Source organism: Leucopleurus acutus (assembly GCF_964270905.1).
Source record: "Leucopleurus acutus genome assembly, chromosome: 12".
In the NCBI taxonomy this organism is placed as follows: Eukaryota; Metazoa; Chordata; class Mammalia; order Artiodactyla; family Delphinidae; genus Leucopleurus; species Leucopleurus acutus.
In genome coordinates, this window is record NC_139154.1 from 17357674 (window position 1) to 17377623 (window position 19950).

The window sequence follows — 19950 nt, forward strand, 5'->3', positions numbered from 1 at the left end:
ACTGGCTTTTACAAACCAACCCATTATGGGGTAGACAAGGGAGCCCACAGTGTTGTCCACTCTGGGCTGAGCCTGGAGAGTTCTTTCATCTCAGAGCCAAAGGGTAAGGGAGAGGGTTTCAGGGTCACCAACCTACAACCCTGGTCCATTTGTTTAGGGTGATGGCTGGGCAGTAATTGATGCAAACCTGGTTGGTGGGTGCCTGGGTACAAGGGCTCCTTAACCATCTGTATTTCCAATCTGCGCCTTGCTCCTGGATTCCAGGCCTCAGTGTCAGCTACCACTGGACATCTTGCTGAGCCACCATGTCCTCACCAGCACTCAAATCTTCCCCCTTACGCTTTCTCCTCCTCAGGCCATGGTCCCTGATTCAGTTAACAGCACTGCCAAGAGATGCTGAGGGAAACGGTTGAAGGGGCCTGTACTGGAGCTCTGATGCCTGTATTTAGCTCAGCCTCCACCACTTACCAGCTGATTTACTTGAGCTGATTAATCCTCCAGAGCCTCAGTTTTTCTGTTTTTTGTTTGTTTTTTGGCCGCAAGACTTGTGGGATCTTCGTTCCCCGACCAGGGATGGAACTTATGCCCCCTGCATTGGAAGCGTGGAGTCCTAACCGCTGGACCGCCAGGGAATTCCCGAGAGCCTCAGTTTTATCCTATAAAATTAGGAAATGCATAGAGCTGTTTGTATTAAAACTAATCAACAAAATTGTGGCTGCTACTCTTGTATTAGGAACAGGGTTTGAGTCCTAGCTAGCCACTGCTGAGACCTTAGGCTCTTTCTTCAAATTGAGGTAAAATATATATCACAGAAAATTTACCATTTTAACCATTTTTAAGTGTACAGTTCAGGGACATTAAGTACATTCATATTGTTGTGCAACCATCACCAACATCCATCTCCCAAACTTTTTCATCTTGCAAAACTGAAACTCTGTACATATTAAGCGCTAACTCTCTATTCCCCCTGCACCCCAGCCCCTGGCAACCACCATTCTACTATTTGGCTCCATGAATTTGACTCTAAGTACTATAAGTGGAATCATACAGTATTTATCATTTGTGTGTGGTCTATTTAAGGTTCATTCATGTTGTAGCACATGTCAGAATTTCCTTCCTTTTTCAGGTTGAGTGATATTCCATTGTATGTACAAACCGCAGTTCACCCATTTATCCATCAGTGGACTCTGGGTTGCTTCCACCTTTTGGCTTATTGTGAGTGATGCTTGCAGACCTTGAGCTCTCAAACCCAAGCCTCGGTTTCCTCTTCTGTGATGTCAGTATGGCCGAGTTACTTCTCCCTCCAGCAGAAGTCTTGCTGCAGCTGGCTCAGCATCTCCTCGGGCCCCCACTCCACCCAAAGCCTCACCCCTCCAAGCAGGGGTCATGCCCCCTCTTTCGACTGCTCACTTTGTAGCTGTCCTCTCTGTCGTTGAGATATATGTGGACACTGGCCGTCCACATATATCAGGTTTCCTGTCCCAGGCATTTCTGGGACCCCACAGAGCTTTGGCCAAAGACTTGCTACTTTGGGCGGGGTCCTTGTTTAGCTAACACCAACCATCACTACTTATATGCTGGGCTGGGAGGGAGATGGACAATGCCTTACACCGAGTTCAAGTCAAAGTCAGAAGGGCTTTGCTCACCCCACGCAGACCCCCAGTTCCCTGCTGAGGAGCAAGGAGGATTTTTCCAAGGCTCGAGTTTTGCCTCCAGAGGCACAAGGCAGCAGTGACTCCTGGGTGTCCTGCCTCAGTCTCTCCAGGTGAGCAGCCTAGTTCCGCGGTCTCGGAGACTGGGGAGGGGAAGAGCACACTACAACTCCCAGAGTTCCCCTGCCTCAGGGGGCGGTCCCTGCCCCTCGCGGAAGAATCGGACCCGCCAACCGGAGCCCAGAGCGGAGCGGAGGCGGGCGGGGCGAGGCGGGGCCGCGGGTAGGCGGCTGGCAAGCTGCTCGGCGGGTCAGTAGCACGGAGAGCGCGGGGTCGAGGGATAGGGTCGTGCGGAGCATCTCGGGCTGGAGCCGCTGGACCTCGCCGGGCCATGGGTAAGCGGCTCTGTGGTCCGGCCCGGGATGGGGCTGGCGGCCCCGTGGGAGGGCGAAGTTGCGGCGCCAGGTCTCCCCCGGCGCTCGTAGCCGTCGGTGCTGCCTTGGGGGGCTAGCGGGGCCGGGGGTGGACTCGAGGGCGAGGACGTGGGGACCTAGCCTGGACCGGGGCGCCCGCTCCCCCCGCCCAGAGCGGGAGGGTGAGGCCCGGTGTCGGCGCGCGCTCTTCGAAAAAAAAGACAAAAAGTTTTGGCGGCCAGGGGCTTCCCGGGCGTTTATCTCGAAACTCTTGTCGTCTTTTGACTGAAATTTACCAAGTTCTGTACGGTTCTGTCATCCCACTTCCTGCTGTGGTTTTCAATCTCGAGCTGGTCTCAGCTAATTTGTTGTGACAGCTGTCCGCAGCAGTTCTCTGCCTGCAGCCCCCCCGGCCCCCCACCCCCTCTCGACGTCACATCCCGGTGGTTCTCAGAACCCTCCGGCGCCGCCGAGAAAGGGGCACCGGGGTCCGCTGGGCGCGCGGGACGTTTTCCACTGCGGCCGCCGTTTCCTGAAAGTGACTCTGCGCGGGCTTTGAAGAACTTGTTCAATGCATTTTGAAGAATCAACTGTTCCTCTTTCAGCCGAGGGGCGTGCTGATCCTTCGGCGGTTACCGGCTCCTCGCCCCCTACCCTTTCTCTTTTTCTTTTCCCTTCCCTTTTTTCTTTTCTTCTCTGGTCTCTTCTCTTCTTGTTTCCTGTCCACCCTCCTCTACACACACACCCCCACGCTCCCCACGACAGGGAAGAAGTAGCTTCCCTTTTTGCTCGGCGCATCTTTCTCTTGTCTCTTTTTTCTCTCCTCGGGTCTCCAGGAGGGACGGAATGGCGGCCCCGGGAGTGATGGGGGCGGTGGGGTGGGGGGGAGAAGAGGAGTGGCGGTGCGCGGGCTGCGAGCGTGCGAGAAGTTTGGCTTCGCGCACAGTCCGAGCCTGGGACCACGACACGGCTGCCTCGTCTCGGTCCCTGCGCAGGGTGTTCAGGGGGCGCGGCCAGGCCGGGCTCTCGTCCTCCAGTCCCGTGGACGCTGGGATAGGGGTGGGGGTCGCCGGCTGCCGGACCCCCGAAGGCTCAGGGTGCGGGTACGGCGGCACTTCGCTGGCCAGACCCCGGGTCCCTTTGTTTGCGGGGTCGTCAGCTATCGAGGAGGGGTCCGCGGGGCCGAGGAGAGGATAACAGGTGCTTCTTGTCCCCTCCCGAGCACCAGGGTTGGGGGCTTGGGGTCTCTGTGCCCACAGGCCGTGTTAGGGCAGAGGAGGGATGGGAGATGGCAGCTAGTGGGTTGGGCCACGGGAGTGGAGTTCCAGAGTCCGTACAAGCCCCGGGGACCCGTCTGGGGCCTCGAACTTGGAACGGCAGAGGTAGAAAAGACCTCAGGGAATCAGCCCCTTCTTGCATAAGAGTCTGGGAAACTGAGTTTTACAGACCAGCCCTGGTCTGGCAGTGAGGACGAATCAGGCCTCTAAGACCCCGTCCCCTCTCCCTTCGCAATGGTTCTGGAAACTGGCCTGGGATGGCCCACCCTCCCTCTGGGACCTTGTGGTACCGACTTGGAGAGCCATCCTTGGCGGAGGGTGTGGGGTGCTCTAGGAGCGGAGCGGAAAAGCTGAGAGGCAAACGAGTGCCCCAGGCAGAGGTCAGGCAGCTGACACAGCTCCGTCCTGGCTGTGCCTCTACTGTTGGCCAGTGTTTTGGACAAGCCGCTGCCAAGCCTGGTTCCCCCATAGGTGGAGTAGGTGCAGGAAATGTAGTCCGTGAGGACACAGGAAACGGTCCGTAGATGGAGCCGTTACTGTTACTGTCAAATATCACCCAGACTTGGAGGGGAGGGACAGTGGGGATTCAGCCCCATCCTGGAACAGGGTCTTTTAGGATATCCCAGAGCCGGCTAAAGGGCGGCCGAATTCCAGCAGGGCTTGGGAGTTGGCAGTGTCGTATCTGGTGCCCCCATGCCCCCACTTTTCTACACTCAAGGCTGTCATCTTGGCCCCAGATGTTACTAGACCCTGACTCCCCTCTTCCCCCAGCTGAGACCCAGAGGCAGGGCTGGGTCGGGAGCTGCACCCTGTGCCCTCTGGGCTTCCATGTCCCGGTCGTCCGTCTGTCCTTAGCGCTGGCTGGAGCACAGCCCTTGGCAGGTCCCCCTTCCCCAAACCACGCTGGAGCGAGCTCCACACGGAGACTGCCAGGCAGCCGGCTCCTGGGCCACAGAGTGGACTGGCCCCTTCAAAGGCTGTCTTTGTTTCAGCTCCAGCTCCAGCTAAGAGAAACGTAAGCCAACGGCCTTAGGCGAGGAGGTGTGGCCGCCTCTGCTGGTTGTTATTGAGGCTGCTGTTACCATTATTGTGGTAATTGACACGGTGCTCCCAGTGGGTGACTTTTCATGAAAGGAAGTGTCGCTTCCTTTCCATCACACCAAGGGTGAATGAGGCGGGGGAGGGGGCGGGGGGGAGGAGAGAGAGAGAGAGAAAGAGAGAGAGAGGCAGGCCTTGAACTAGTCACAGCCGGGCGGCTCTCAGCATCAGCACTATCTGAGGTCAGGTAGCTCATACTGCACCGGTAAGGCTCAGTGGGGCTTGTGTTTTTGGAGCACCTGCTCTCTGCTGGGCAGGACTCCAGGCGCTGAGACACACCGGGGAGTGAGCAGGACAGGCAGACCTCAGATCTCACTGAGGGATGCGCGCACACATGTGCACACAGTCAACTGTGGTTGGTAGGGGGAGCCTCGTTTCTTGCTTTGTTCTGCTTAGAACGTTGGGCCCATGGGGGGTCTAACACACCCACCTTATAGACAGGTAAACTAAGGTACAGAAGCACCTGTGTGGAGTCAGAGCTCCCTCCCCATCCCTCCTCCCGCCCCACTCTCATCTGCTTTCAGTTCATCTGGCAGGGCAGCAGACTAACAGGAATGCTGTGGTGGGAGACTGCAGATCCCCCAGGGAGGGTGGGCAAATGGGCACCCTCTGAGCACAGAGAAGGAACTTGGGGTCTCCCTGCTCCCATTAAAAAACTTTAGATCTCAGGGTTCAGTGTCTTGGGACAGGCAGACTGCACTGGTTCCAAATCCCAGCTTTGCCACTAGAAAGCTGTGTGACTTCAGGCAAGTTATTGACCCTCTCAGAGCCTCAGGTGTTGTATCGTTAAAGGGGGGGGGAAATAATACCCACTGGGTGCTGGGAAGATGCAGTGAGCTAATGTATGGAAGTGCCTACTCCAGGGCCTAGCAGAGACTGATTTCAGTTGGTGGAGTACATAGTGTGGAAAGAGAGGGAGAGAGGGGCCTGAGAACAGGTGGGCTTCACTTTGGGAATCTCCACTTTTGCAGCCAGCAACTGAAATTAACCTCTTCACTGCTGTGGTATTAGGATCTAAGGTTAAGCTTGACTTTCACAGAGCCATGGAGCTGAACAGAGACAGATTCCTAAACAGGAGGGGCCTGAGCCATCCCACTGCCCAGCACCTGCCACGCCCCCTCGCTGCCAGTGAGGGGCTGGGTCACAAGGGCCCCAGAGATGAGGAAATGGCAGCGGGCTGTGAGCTTAGTCCTGCTGTCATTGTCAGGGTTCTTCTCACACTATTGCCTAGCTGCACAAAACTCGGGAAATAAGCTCAACAGGGATGCACAGGGCCTGTGAGCAGGAACCTCTGAGCACTGCAGAGGGAGACCTGAATCTACGGAGACACGTGGTCCTGCAGAGGAAGATGCACTATCAGAAAGGTGTTATTATCTTTCAAAGTAATTTCTAAATGTAAATGCAATTCAATCAAAACCTCAGTGGTTTTTCTTCTTTTCTTTTCTTCCTCCCCCCCCCACCCCGCCGCTTCCTCCCTCCCTCCCTTCCTTTTTTTCTTCTTTCCTTTCTATGAGACAGAATTATCCTAAACTTCAGAAGGAATTTTCTAAGAGGAGTAATGATGGGGGACTTATGCTCCGAATAGTACATTGTGTTACAAGGCTACAGAAATTAAAACTGTGCATGGGTCCAGCATTCCACAGTGAATCAAGCAGAAGAGAAAGTCCAAAACCAGCCCCCAAAGTGTTCCTTACAAGCCCGCAGATTGTGGGAAAGTAGCATTTCAGATCATTGGGGGAGGAGATCACTCAGTCAATACTGGGACCACCCACCCATGGGGAAGTATGGTTAAACCCCTATCTCATACCTTATAAATTTATTTATTTTTGGCTGTGTTGGGTCTTCATTTCTGCACGCGGGTTTTCTCTAGTTGCAGCGAATGGGGGCTACTCTTCGTTGCGGTGCGTGGGCTTCTCATGGCGGTGGCTTCTCTTGTTGAGAACGGACTCTAGGCGCGCGGGCTTCAGTAGTTGTGGCACTAGGGCTCAGTAGTCGTGGCTCACGGGCTTAGTTGCTCCGCGGCATGTGGGATCTTCCCGGACCAGGGCTCGAATCCTTGTCCCCTGCATTGGCAGGCAGATTCTTAACCACTGTGCCACCAGGGAAGCCCCTCATACCTTACAGATTCCAGATAGATTAAAGTAAACAGATAAATAATAACCATTATTGTCATTATTGCTTCCTGGATGGAAAAGGCGATGTCTGAAGGGCATGCCTTTGGAGAGCAGAGGTTTTCTTTTTGTGACTGAATCCACCTCCATTACAACAGGGCATCTGAGGCTTTGTGCTCAGACGGGATCTATACACCCGTAAGCTCGGGGCAAGACAGGAACTCAGTGGCTCATGGCAGCAGTGGTCGCTCAGCGGCAGCTGGGTTTCTGGGAGGCAGGAGGACTCACCCGGCACCTACAGCAGGAGGTTTCAAACTTATTTCTTGTAGCAGAACTCTTTTTCCAAATGAAGATTTACCCGGAACCCTGATCTACCAATGATTGGGGAAGAGAAGGATAGGACAGCCAGGGACAGGACAGGCTGGGGAAGGAGGGCAAAGACTTCTCCCCGCCCTCCCTCATCGGGGCTGCAAGGGTGTGGGCCTAGAAGGCCCTGCCAGGATGAGTGAGCACAACACCAGTCCTGGGTGCGAGAGAACGGAGGCCGGCTGCACTCTGGGACTCAGCCGCACACAGAGATAGAGTGTTTCCCTTTGTGGCTCTAGGGAAGCTATAATCCCTTTCCCGTCTGGAGTTAAACAGCTCAGATTGGTGACCTCCTTTCCAGGTAACCCAAGTGCCTGACTCCAGGAGATTTTCCCAGGAGAGAATGGCCCAGGCAGAGCTCACCAACTCTGGAACTGAGCAGTAGGGACTAGGGCCACTCTGGCCTGGTGGCTCTCAACCTGTCTGCCCTCTCAGCTCCCCTGGGGAGCTTTAAACTCTGATGCCCCTTGAAGGACCTTAAATCAAACTCACGCGGGGGTGGGGTGGGAGACAGGCATCATGTCTGTTAAATGCTCCCCGCGTGATTCCAGTGGGCCCTGGTCCCACCACCTTATTTCTCTGAGGCCCGAGGACAGTGACTGACTTGCAGCAAATTTGCGAGAGGGCTTCAGTGAGAAGCCCCATCACAGGAACACGATGGAGAGACTCCTTCGGAGCTGAGCATTTTTGTTTCAGGCAAGAAGGGAGAGAGGATGTGAAAGCAGAGCAGAGAAGGCAGGAAGGGAAAGGAGAAAAACAGGAGGATGCAGGCATGCCCATGACCTAGAAGGCTTTGGGATTCATGGCTAGTTAGCAAAGGACTCCAGCGTCCTTCTCTCCCCATTTCACAGAAGGGGAGGCTGATGCACAGATTCGCCCAAGGACCTGGTTGGAAAGGCATCAGTCTTTTGGGGGGCAGTCATTAGCACCCACTTATTTCTGGAGATTGACCGTGTCTCCAGTGGTCAGGAGCCAGCCTGCAAGGACGGCCCAGGCCCAACTCATGCTTGACAAGTGTTAGGCTGGGTTTCCCTTCCTGGTTTATTTGGACTCTCCACCAAGGCTTCGCGGTGTTGGTGATACAGCAGCCGCAGTGGTGGCGAGGCCAGGCCCCTGGACTGGTGGTCAGACAGACCTTGTTTTGAATCTGGTCCCTCAGGGCGGCAAGCAACTTAACTTCTCTGGCTTCAGTCCCCCCAGCCTCCCTTAAAATGGGATTCCTCTGGGACTCAATGAGAGAACATACATGAAAGGGCCAGGGACACAGAGCCAAGACCCTGCACAGCGCCCTTGTGAACAGCTACGCAAGGGGACACTGTTCAGCGGCCGGAGGTTCTGCAGCTCGTGCTTCTGGGTACTGCTGACCTTGTGGGTCACTCTGGCGTGGGTTTCTTGTTCTTAAGGAGATTCTTTTTCTGTCTGGGTTGGAGGGGGAATCTTGCACGTTCCCAGCAGTAAGGATTTCTTGAGTTGGAGCGAACCAGGACAGTTCTTTAAGGATTAACCAAAAGGAGAAAGGAAAGAAAAAAAGAAAAGGTCAGAGGACATGGGCTCCCGGTCTCACATCTGCTGCAAGCCAGAGCAGCTCCCAGTGGCTGTGCTTTGGCAGCGGCAGGGGTGCTGTGTCTTTGCAGCCATCAGCTCTCAGGACGCCCTTAGTAAAACCAAGCCCCTGGCTCCTCCCTCCCCTCTGTCAGGTTGTTGTGAGACACTCATTCTCGCTTACCTGCCACCTACTTTGTGGGTTGCTGGTCGGCCTCACGAAGTTCTCAGGAGGCCAGACAAGCCGTGGGCATCTCAGTCTGGATGGCCCATCTGGATGGTGTGAGGATGGCTAGAGGATGACTAGAGAGAAGTGCTGTGCTTGGCTGGGGGCTGGGAAGGGCCACCCCGAGGAAGCGACTTGTCAGGTGAGACCTGAAGGGTCACCAGGAACCGTGCAGGTGAGGGGAGCGTGTGGCCTAATTAGGGGCAGTGAGGACTCTGCTGGTGCCTCAGGCAAAGGCTGGGTGCTTCACAAATAGGAACTTACCCTCTTCTTGATTATTTCTGGAGGGTTTATGGTCCAAGCAGCCCCCCGTGGTGCTTTGGGGGTCCACAATCATGGAAGCCTCTGCAGCTTTCCCAAACTTTCTGCCTGAAGGTGGGGCAGGTTTTGGAGACATGATTTCCCCGAGCACCATGGCCCCAGTGCCGGTCTCCTGTCACTTGACCCCAAGGTGATTTAGGGTTTCCTTCGAAGTTGTGGGCAGAGGGCTGGAATGGAGGAAGGAAGAGTGTCAGGTGTGGTGTGGGCGGGGCCTGGTGGGGCTGAGAGGGGAGGAGGGCAGAGTCGGGGGAGCCCTGTGTGTGTTTAGAGGGCTGCCTGCAGCAGCCGGGACCGCGTGCAGAGGACACGCAGCAGAGGACGGCGGCGAGGACTCACCCCCACCTGGCCCTCCTGCCGCCCGCTCCTCCCTGCCAGCATCTCACGTTCTCTCCCTCCTCCCCCCTTCTCTCCCTCTTCCTCTCCTTCCAGCACCTCCTGTCAAAGGCAAAAGGAAACAGTCAGAGGATGGTGACCCCCTAGACCCACCTGTGTCTCCTCAACCTGACGCTGAGCAGAACAGGAGCCAGAGCCCCGTCCAGCTGGAGGTGAGTTGGACGACCCCCCTGGGGCCCTCTTCCCTGCCCCTCCCTCACCCCCGCCCCACCTGTGTATAGCCTCCCAGGTGAACATGGAGACTCCCTGGAGATGTGTTCCCTACCCCCATCCTGCAGAGAGCCTGGAAAGGGGCCCAGCCCCGCCGTCCTGGGCCCTGCACTGGGCGCTGGGAGCGGGGCAGACAGGAAGGCTCACCCATCACCCTGGCTAGGGTTTCAGGCTTGGTTTCTATGGCAGAACGCGTTTATCAAATGAGGATTACCTGGAACCCTGATGTATGAAACAGACAAAAGCACTATTCTACGACGTAAAACTACATTTACATCCTTCCGTCCACCCACATCGATAACATGGACCTTAGAGTCACCTCGTGAGCTCAGCACAGCTGTGTTGACCAGCGAGGTCAGAGTGGGCAGCCTCAGCTCCTCAGCGTCGTGCTTTTCAGCCATTTGCTTTGGTGGCACAGGCTGGAGTAGAAATCCTGATTCGTGTAGAAGAGTAGCTGCAAGTGGGAACAGGTTTTAACAGATTGCCTGGAGTTCAGAGAAGAGGAATAGAAGAGCACATTCATTTGAAGAGCTGTGGTCAGAGCGCCTTCATTCTGAGGCTCCAGAGAATAGCTGCCTTGGGCTCCAGTGTGTGCCGATTTCGTGCATTAACATATGAGGTGGCTTGCTTATTACCAGAGGTCTTTGATTAGTCAAAATCAGGGACATGGTACTTGAATAGAGTATTTTTGGAGCACGTGGCTCTCTGCACGGTTCTAGGCCCTGGTGTTTTTCGTCCTTCTCGTGTTTGGGGCCTGCCCTGCCAGGACCTCAGCCCGAGCCTAACAGTAGCCCCCTGCCCTGAGCTACCAGCCACGTGAACAGCATCGGCAGAAATTCCCCCTGAGAGCAGAAACCAAAAGACCTGTGCATCTGACAGAAGTGCCAGTTGGAGCCCAGGACAGGGTCTCCCCTCCCTGAGTTAAGCACGTGGACGGGCGGGTCACAGAGTCAGGCCTGGCGGCGCGGCGCCACAGAGCTAGAGAGCACCAGGCACTTTTGTTCCTTCAACCTGGACCACGGGGGCTGCTGGGAGCCCTGGGGACACTGCGCCTACCGCCAGGAACTCACAGTGTGTTAGAGGAGCTGAGATGCAGATGTGACAAGTGGAAGAAGTGGTCAGAAACTTGGAGAAGGTGCAGGGCTGCTCCCAGGGCCTCGGTGGACCCTGACCTGGGGTTCTGGGCACTAATAGCTGACACCTGTGCCTTTTTGACCCCAGGAACAAGCAATGCAGCCCAGAGCTGGGTCTGGGGGTCTGCTCCCTCCTGTGGGAGCCTGGGGGCCACGCATCTCTTTCCTCCCCAGCAGCCTGAGGTTCCGCCCGTCCCCAGCCTCCCAGCAACTGAGGGCTCATGCTGCTGCCTCATGTTTTTTCCCCAGGACTCCCCCGAGGCAGGCGGGGAGCGGGAGGAGGAGCAGGCCTTCCTGGTCAGCCTCTACAAGTTCATGAAGGAGCGACACACGCCCATCCAGAGGGTGCCCCATCTCGGCTTCAAGCAGAGTGCGTCCCTGGGGTGCAGGCAGGGAGGGGGGGCGCCCGGCAGGGGACCCCCACCCAGGCAGGGCATCGGGGAGCACCTCCGTTCTGGGTAACCCTGGACGCCGCCAGCCCACGGGGGTTGCACACGGAAAGGGTGCCCCCCTCCAGGCACAGGGCTGGCAGTGGGTGGGGCTGGATTTCCACCCTCACAGGCCACTGGGCCCCCAGTGCACGGGGCGTGGCCTGCCTAGCCATCCCAGTGGCCCTGTCTGGGTACGTGCTGGTTCTGTGCCTGCCTGACAGGGCCAGGGGGACAGGCTGCTGGCTACCCCTTCCTCCTGCCAAGACTGAGAGTGGCCCTGCCCTCTCTTTTCTCCAGTTAACCTGTGGAAGATCTACAAGGCCGTGGAGAAGCTGGGGGCCTATGAGCTGGTAAGGACAGCACCTCTGAGGCCTCACCATGCTGCATCTCCTGGCATGTCAAGCTGGGGGAAGAGAGTGAGCCCAACAGAGCTGCCCTTACCACTAGACAGGAGAACGAGGCAGCGTCCCAAACCCTGCCCTTTCCCCAGTTCCCCTGTGTGCTACGGGGGGAAGGAGGGACCCGCCTTGCCCGCTGCTACTTTGCTGCTCAAAGCAAGATTTCCTCTCTTTCCCATCTGTTCTGTCCTCGTGCTTGGAAAGCTGCTTGGGCCAGCACTCGGGCGGCCCCTGGGCGGGAGACCTGGCTGGCGGCCAGGAGAGCCCCCTCCAACCTCGCTGCCCCACTGCTGGAGAAGCAGCTGCAAAACTGCATCCAAGTGGGGACCCCAAGCTGTGAGGACCCCGTGGCCAGGGGGTGCCCGCCGGCCATGCCTTCACGTGGCATCCTTGCAGGTGACTGGCCGCCGCCTCTGGAAGAACGTGTATGACGAGCTGGGGGGCAGCCCGGGCAGCACCAGCGCGGCCACGTGCACACGCCGCCACTACGAGAGGTACGGCCAGGCCCGCGGCTCACAGGACCTGGGCCTTCACCCCCAGGGTTGGACCAGCAGGGCCCTGAGCGGGGAGGGCAGACTGCAGGCCTGCAGGCCTCCTGGACGAGATGAGGGAGAGCGCGGGCCCCCGTGGGTTGTCTGTGTGCTTGCCGGGCAGGGGTGTTCGCGGTCTGGGGCTGGAGGCGGCCGGGTAGGCCTGGAGCGGTGGGAGCCTGCTGCCAGCCTGGCCTCCTGGTCAGCGTGCCTGGTTCCTCCTCAGGTTGGTCCTCCCATACGTGCGGCACCTGAAGGGAGAGGATGACAAGCCCCTGCCCCCCTCCAAGCCCAGGAAGCAGTACAAGATGGCCAAGGAGCATCGGGGGGATGACGGGGCCACTGAGAGGCCAAAGAAAGCCAAGGAGGAGAAGCGGGTGGACCAGGTGAGCTCTGGCCTCCTCGTGCCCTGCCCCTCACAGCGCCCCGTACCTGTCCTCACCTTGGCCGCAGGGCTCCCTGCCTAGGACACCCAGAACTTCCTCTGAGGGCAGCACTGGTGGGTGCGTGGGTAGGGTCTGAACTCCAGTCTGTACCCCGTTCACCAGTCCCTGTGTCCTGACCCCAGGCTGTGTCTATTCAGAGGATGGGACACCTTTTGAAAATTTTGCACAAAGGTGCTGGAAGGGCTAGCAGAGGCTCCTGGGTGCCCCCTTGGGACCTTGCTGTCACCAAGTGCCCAGGTCAGGGTGCATGGCTCACACCCAGCCCTGAGGCCTGGCCTTTTCTCTCTTTCCAGATGATGCCAGGAAAGACCAAAACAGATGCCCCTGACCTGGCAAGGCTTCCTAGCCAGGAGCCCTCCAGGGATGGCATGGAACAGCGAGGCCCAGCCCCTGGGCCCTCTCTGCCCTTCGTGGGTGCCAGCGGCTGCCCTGAGGCCTACAGGCGGCTTCTGTCCAGCTTCTACTGCAAAGGGACACATGGTATCATGTCACCACTGGCCAAAAAGAAGCTTCTGGCCCAGGTGAGCAAGGCGGAGGCCTTGCAGTGCCAGGAGGAGGGCTGTCGCCATGGGGCAGGTGGGGAGCCCCAGGCACCCCCAGCTATTCGGCCCCTGGAGAATCCCCGGAGCCCAGGAGGGCAGGCTGAGAACTCCAGGCACCGGCTGACGCCTCTGGAGGGAACACAGGGCCCTGGTGGCAGCCTCAAGGAGGAGGCTCAGGTGGGCCCTCACCCGTCGGCCCCCATCTTCACTGGCTGCTTCCATGCCTACCCCACCGAGGTGCTGAAGCCTATCAGCCAGCACCCTCGGGACTTCTTCCCCAGTCTTAAAGATGGGGTGTTATTGGGGCCTCCTGGCAAAGAAGAGGGGCTGCCAGCCAAAGAGCCCCAGCGGGTGTGGGGTGGGGATGCCGACCACCCCTCTGCATTCCACAAGGGCGGCTCCAGAAGGGGCCTCTACCCCAAACCCAAAGCCTGCTGGGTGTCCCCCATGGCCAAGGTCCCTGCCGAGAGCCCCGTGCCCCTGACCACCTTCCCAAGCAGCCCAGGCCTGGGCAACAAGCGCAGCCTGGAGGAAGAGGGCTTGGTCCATGGCGGCAAAAAACTGCGGGCAGTGTCTCCCTTTCTTAAGGAGGTGGATGCCAAGGAGTGCGGGACCAAGTCTGTGGGGCCTGACTTGGCCGTCTCCTGCCTGCTGGGCCCGGCCCTGGGGCCCACCCTCCCAGAGGCCTGCAGGGGCACCATGCTGCGCTGCCCGCTGAACTTCGCCGGCACCCTGGACCCCTTAAAGGGCCAGGCCACACTCCCCTTCAGCCCCCTGGTCATCCCGGCCTTCCCAGCCCACCTCCTGGCCACTGCAGCACCCTCACCCATGGCTGCTGGCCTGATGCACTTCCCCCCCGCATCCTTCGACAGTGCCCTGCGTCACAGACTTTGCCCAGCCTCGTCTGCGTGGCACGTGCCACCTGCCACAACCTATACAGTGCCCCACTTCTCCTTCCACCTCAACACCAAGCTGTAGGACTGAGCCCGCAACACTGTGCACAGGGTCTGACTCAGCCTGGGATGGGTAGGCACCACCAAAGGGCTCTGGGGTGGAGCCCACTCCTCGGGAGAACTCGGCTGTGCCTGACGCAGGGATGCGCCCTCGGCTTGGGAGCCTGGCCCAAAGAGAGGCAGTGAGAAAAGTGGGTTTATCTCTCGAGGAGGCAGCCCGAGCCCAGGGGCTGGGGACCCAGTGGTTGCAAGGCCTTGGGAGAAGACGTTAAGGCTGACAGCTCCCAGCCGGGGCCCCAGAACAGAGGCCGGGAGTGGGGTGAGGGGTCGAGGGGCCAGTTAGCAGCGTGAGGCATCCAGGCTGCCTACGGAAAAGCCAATAAAACACCTGTGAATCCACGCAGCCCTGAGGTATGTGTGGCGTGGACCTTTGCAAGGGCAAGGTGGGGGCATCCTTGCAGGTGGCGCCTCCCACAGGCTGACACAGGGGAGCCAGGGAGAGGGACCTGCCCAGCACCTGCTCGGGCTTGGGATGCCATCACCCCAATGAAGAGTGGACCCAGAGCCAAACCCAGCCTCCCGCTCATACCTCAGCAGGCTGTGCCCTTCGTCCTGTGCCTTCAATCCGCTTGGCTAGTTGCGCCCCAGGACAGCTGCCTTTTGCCTACCTCATGGTACAGATGGGGGCCTGAGGCGCAGAGAGGGCTGGGGACTTGCCCAGGTTCCCCAGCAGGTAAGTGGGGGAGCAGAGCTGTGCACTCAGGTGTGACTCCAATGCTCTGAGCTAAGCCACAGGGCCTGGCTGGTGGGATGCCCTGCAGCACCCCTGGGGGCTGAGGGTGTGAGGAGGAAGCGCTGGTCTGCTCTGGTGGTGGATGCAGACTTGCCAGGCTGCTGCTGAATCTTCCTGGTGAGCCCCCCGCTTCACCCCCAGCTGCCTGCAACACAAGGGTGTGGGGAACAGGAGGTTCCTACTGGGGGCACCTGGAGGGAAAGAGGGGTAAAGGGGTTACAATCTTGGCCTGGGGCATCCACCATATTTCAGATGTGGTTGCTCCAGGGGCTCAAACTGTGCAGCCTAATGCCCTCCTTCCTTCAGGCTCTGCCTGGGGAGCAGTGTGCCCCCCGCCTGTCTCAGTGGGAGGGGTGCCCCTGTCAGAGGCACTGCTTCTCTCCCCTCCTCAGGCTGCCTGTTCCCGGGAGCCGGGCACAGCTGCCTACTGAACTTCATACAGGTTCCTGGAAGGGCAGTGCCACTATTGGCCTCAGGGTCCTGACTTATGGCATCAGATTTATCAGCTGGCGATGGGGTAGCTGGCAGGTGGTCACCGCTGTTGTGAACACTCAGGCTCTGCAGGGACATGTCTGGATTCCTTCCTCTGGGGAGAAGCCAGGCGCCGGCCCAAGTAGCCTGAGTTCCCGGCTCCCGCAGCACCCACGTACTTCCATCTCTCTGAGCCTCTGGAGTCTCCGTGGTTGACAAGGAGCAGGGAGAGGACCGAATTCTCTGGCCACCCTCCCTGCAAGTGCCCTGGCTGCTGGGCTACAGACCCCCTGGGTAGGGGCATCTGCTGTGTGGGGGGCCCTGCCTGATACGGGGCAGGGTTGCTGGGGTCCCCTTCATCTGCAAAGCCACAGCGGCCTCACCCTGGCACAGAGGTGGGCTGGTGGCCTGGCAGCAAAACTTGAGCTCGGGTGGCTCAGCGCCGTGATGGTGGCGCCCTCTGGAGGCTGCTCTGGGAAATACTCCTTTCCATGTGAGTATCCTCCTGCTCAGCTGGTCCCCGGGCGGGGGTGGGGGTGGGGGACGCTGTGGCTCTGCTTGGGCATCAGCAAACACCAGGGCTGAAAGTGGACGTGCTTCCTGGAAAACCTCTGTGCCCTGCAGCTCCGGCGTGCTAGCTCTCCATGATTTTCCTCACTCCTCTCAATTCCCGGGGATGGTACCATCCCTATTTACAAATGAAGCAGCAGCTCCGAGAGGCCCCGTAGCCTCAGGTGCCAGGCTGGGCTGCGTGGAGTGCCTGGCTCGCTGCAAGGGCACCCTGTACATGCTTCCTGGCACTGCCGCCCTAGGCGGACAGGTGCACCCCAGGTCATCGTGGTTTTTATACTCTTTCCTTTGTGTCACCTGCCCTGTCCCAACAGTCCCTGACTCTGCCCTAGGGACCCACAGGCCAGCACCTGCCTTTGAGGCATAAACCATGTTTCAGGGTCTTTTTAGGACTCCTTCCAAACCATCTGTGGTGTTTGAGCTGTCGGTGGTGGTGAGCGGAGGCGACTCTGAAAGGGATGTCCCCACAGTCCCAGCCCTTTTCCCAGGGACAGTCTAAGTAGAGGCCGTTTGACAAACACGGTCTATTTCCAGTGGGTGCCAGGTGCTGTTTTAGGTGTTGGATGGACACCCCAGTGGACAGAACCTTCAAGTTTCTGCCCTCATGGAGCTGACACCCTATGGGGGAGGCAGTCAATTAAAAAATGAATAAAATACAGAGTGTCAGGAGAAGGGTTGGGGAGAAAAATAGGGCTGGGCGTGGGCTGTGCAGTTTTGTTATGGCAAACGTAACTTAGCATAACCTTTACCATTTTAACCATTTTTAAGTACAATTTTTAAGTACAATTCAGCGGCACTGAGTACATTCACAATGGTGGGCGACCATCACCACTGTCCATTTCCAGGGTGTGGCGTTTTAAACACAATGGCCAGAGAGGTAGAAGGTGGCATCTGAGCAATGGCTGGAGGAGGAGACAGAGGCTTCTGGGAGCTTCTGGGGGCAGAGCAGCAGGGACAGGGAGAATCAAGGCCCCCAGGGCAGGAGCAGGCACGTGTCTGAGGATCTGGAAGGCTACGAGGCTGGAGCAGTGTGAGCCCGGGGAGCAGTGGCAGGGGAGGTGAGGACGGCAGGGAGTGGGGGACCCAGGACACGGGTCCCTGTGGGCTCAGAGGGCCATGGCCACCAGAGGAGGTGAGCTGGGAACATAAGGGGGCGGCTGAAATCACTTTGGTTATTGGGTGAGTTCGTGGGACTGAGTGGTGTGAGAGTGGGAGAGAAATCACTGGAGGAGAGGAGGTCGGAACCAGAGAAGTTGAGATGTGGGAGCCTTGAAACCAGCTTTCACTGCAGGGGGCGCGGAACTAAGATCCCGCATGCCTCGCCGCCAAAAAAAAAAAAAATTTTTTTAAATTTAAAAATTAAAACAAAAATCAGCACAAGTAGGACAGCAGCAGTTTGGGGCGAGGACTGCTGTCTGCAAGGACTGGGGAGGACACGAGGGTCTGTGGGTGACTGCAGCAAGGACACGGGGTGGGTGTCCTATTCTGGTGTGACCTTCAAAGCGGGGAGCCAGGGGGTCTGGAAGCAGGGGGTGGCTCAGGCCACTGTGGGTAGGGTAGCGTAGGAGGGGCTGCAGGGGAGCGGGCTCAGGGTGGGCACAGCCATGGGCTGGCAGTGGGAGGGAGGTACTAGAAGGGCTGGCTGGGAAGTGAGAGATTTCCATTTAGGCTCAAGACCAGAGGCTGCAGATGGTGGCCTGAAGATGTGTTCAGTTGAACCCATGTAATTTTAAAAAATGTTTCTGTAACTAGTTGCCAACATTTAAAAATCAAGAGATTTCACATAAAAATTTGGGTATTGGGCTTCTCTTTAAAAATCAGAATTTCCAGACACATGGAGGTCACTGCCTGAAGCTCAGTGGTGTCTGCTGTCCTTTGGTCAGGGTATACCTGCCCATCCACTACAGCCCTGCTTGTCGCCAAGCCCGAAGGACCCAGCCTGGGTTGGCCACCTGGTCTCCCGAGGACAACGGGCGTTTCCACATTCAAGCTGGAGCCCTGCAGCCGCTCAGACGCTAGGCGGCGGCTTTCGCTCTGTTGTCGTAAGATCAGCCAGGTCTGCTTCCTGAGCAAGTAACTCCAAGAATGTCCTGCTGGAAAACTTAACAGGGCTTCCAGACAGGAAGGCAGGGCGGAATTGGGTCACTGCAGAGTCACCTGTGCAGTGTCCCCTGGTTTCCAGGCTGCAGGGGCACGCGGTGATGGGTGGATGGGACAAGGGCACAGGTACCCCTCTGCCCGGCTCCTCAGGTATCAAAAGTCTTTGCCCCACTCTGGGCCATGCCAAGTGGAGCCACTGCCCAGCTGTGTTTGTGAGGCTGCCCAGGAGGGAAGGGGCCGCTGGAGGGAAAGCAGGAAGGGGCTTCCAGGCGGGGAGGCGCATTCCTACCACCTTCCTGGCCTGGTCACCCCTCCTGTGAGGGAGCAGGGGGTGGGGAGGAAAGATCAAGGAGGTGGAAGGCAGATCCCCAGCCCTGAGACACACTCCCCCACAGTTCAGGAAGGATGCTCAGGCCCTTTACTTGAAAATGACAGGAATGAGCTCCCACCACTGCAGGAAAGAGCTTGCGCGGCTCACAGGACTGCGGGGAGAGCTGACCAACCAGGTTGTGCAGGCACCGACCCTGAGCCCCTCTCCGGGGCACTGCCCTGAGCTGGCTCCCACTGGGAGGTTCTGTCCACTGGGGTGTCCATCCAACAGCCTCTCTTCCCAGCCCTGCATTCAACGACATCACGCTGGTAGCCTGAACTAGGCCAAAGTGAGGATTCGCATCCTCCCCAAGCCGGCGCTCCAGCATTTCCCAGCACACCACTGCCATCTGGCTCAGCTCTGCTGCCTTCTCCCCCGGCGGTCTCAGGGTAAGGACAGATTTTTCAGGAGAGAGTCTGATCTCAAGTCCTGTGCTTACCTGTGTTACCTCACAGGAAGTGTGTCTGCCAGGTAGACCAAAACCGTAGCTGCCATGCTGGTGACACCAGACGAATAGGGTTCACTGGGCCTCCATCTCCTCACCTGTAATACGGAAGTAAGTAATTTCTACCTCAGGAGTCATGGGCATTTAGTGAAAGTGCTTTGTAAACTAAAGTTATGGATGAATGTGAATCATCAACTCCTTCCCAGCACTTCTGCTTGGCCAGCCTGACCACCCCCTGCTCAGCTCCTTACCTCAGGGCCTTTGAAATTCCTGGTGTACGGACCGCTGCTCTCCAGCCTGGCTTCTGACTCAGAGTCACCCTGACCTTTGGATCCTGTCTGGTCTGGGACAAGAATGGCAAACCTGCTTCATCCCAGGTACCAGCTCTGATTGATGGTGGTTTGTCTGCAGCTCTGGGCTGACTCAGTGTGAAAGTGATATAATCGATTAGTGATGTCTGCCAAGGGCCCAGGAGAGAGAGGATGCTCACCTGCCACAGAGTTGCCATATTATGCATGATGACTAGCTGGTGACCACCTGATGATGGGCTGTCTAACTTAAACTTAGGTCCCTGACCTCACTGCCACGTCTCAGCCACAGGTCCTGTGCAGAGCTGTCTGGTTTCCCTCCCACATAAGCAATGGTTGTGGAGGAGCAGTGTTTCGGCTGGGGAGCCAAATCCTAGAAGCTTGGGTTGGACATCACCTGCCCATGAGCTACTGAGTTGAATGCCTGGGTAGTAATCAGGGAGGCAGCTTCTTGGGAGAGATCCAGGTAGGCTGGCCCCAACCGTGCAAAAAAAAAAAAAAGTCTTTCCAGGCTGTGTGGAGAGAGATTATCTAGGGTCAACTCCAAGAGTAGAGTGGAACAATTCTAGCGTCCCTTGTGGAGTAACTGCGGTGCATTTGAGATGGTCTTGGGTACTGGGGAAGTCAGGAGATGATAAATTAAAAGAATCATTCCAACTTTGGAATGATTTTTATGCAGCTCACCGCCCTGCATAAACCTGGCCCATGCACTCCACTGCCCTCAAGTTAAACCCCAGATGTCTTAGTGGGAAGGCTCTTTACTGGCCCTGCTTCCTCCCAGTCTCCTGACTCCCTACCCCCATGGCATCCCCACCCCCCAAGGCAACCCCTGTCTGGGCTGAGCCCTGAGG

The 19950-nt window shown here is 57.7% G+C and overlaps 1 protein-coding gene across 1 annotated transcript; it reads left to right on the forward strand.

Annotated features, from left to right (window-relative positions):
* Window positions 1-1959: 1959 nt before the first annotated feature.
* On the forward strand, window positions 1960-14098 carry ARID5A (AT-rich interaction domain 5A). The gene is made up of 7 exons (XM_082851465.1): window positions 1960-2047; window positions 9436-9551; window positions 10992-11112; window positions 11471-11523; window positions 11968-12065; window positions 12328-12487; window positions 12841-14098. The coding sequence occupies exons 1-7, from the start codon at window positions 2044-2046 to the stop codon at window positions 14065-14067; spliced, it is 1779 nt and encodes a 592-aa protein (XP_082707591.1). The 5' UTR covers window positions 1960-2043; the 3' UTR covers window positions 14068-14098.
* The last annotated feature ends 5852 nt before the right edge of the window (window positions 14099-19950 follow it).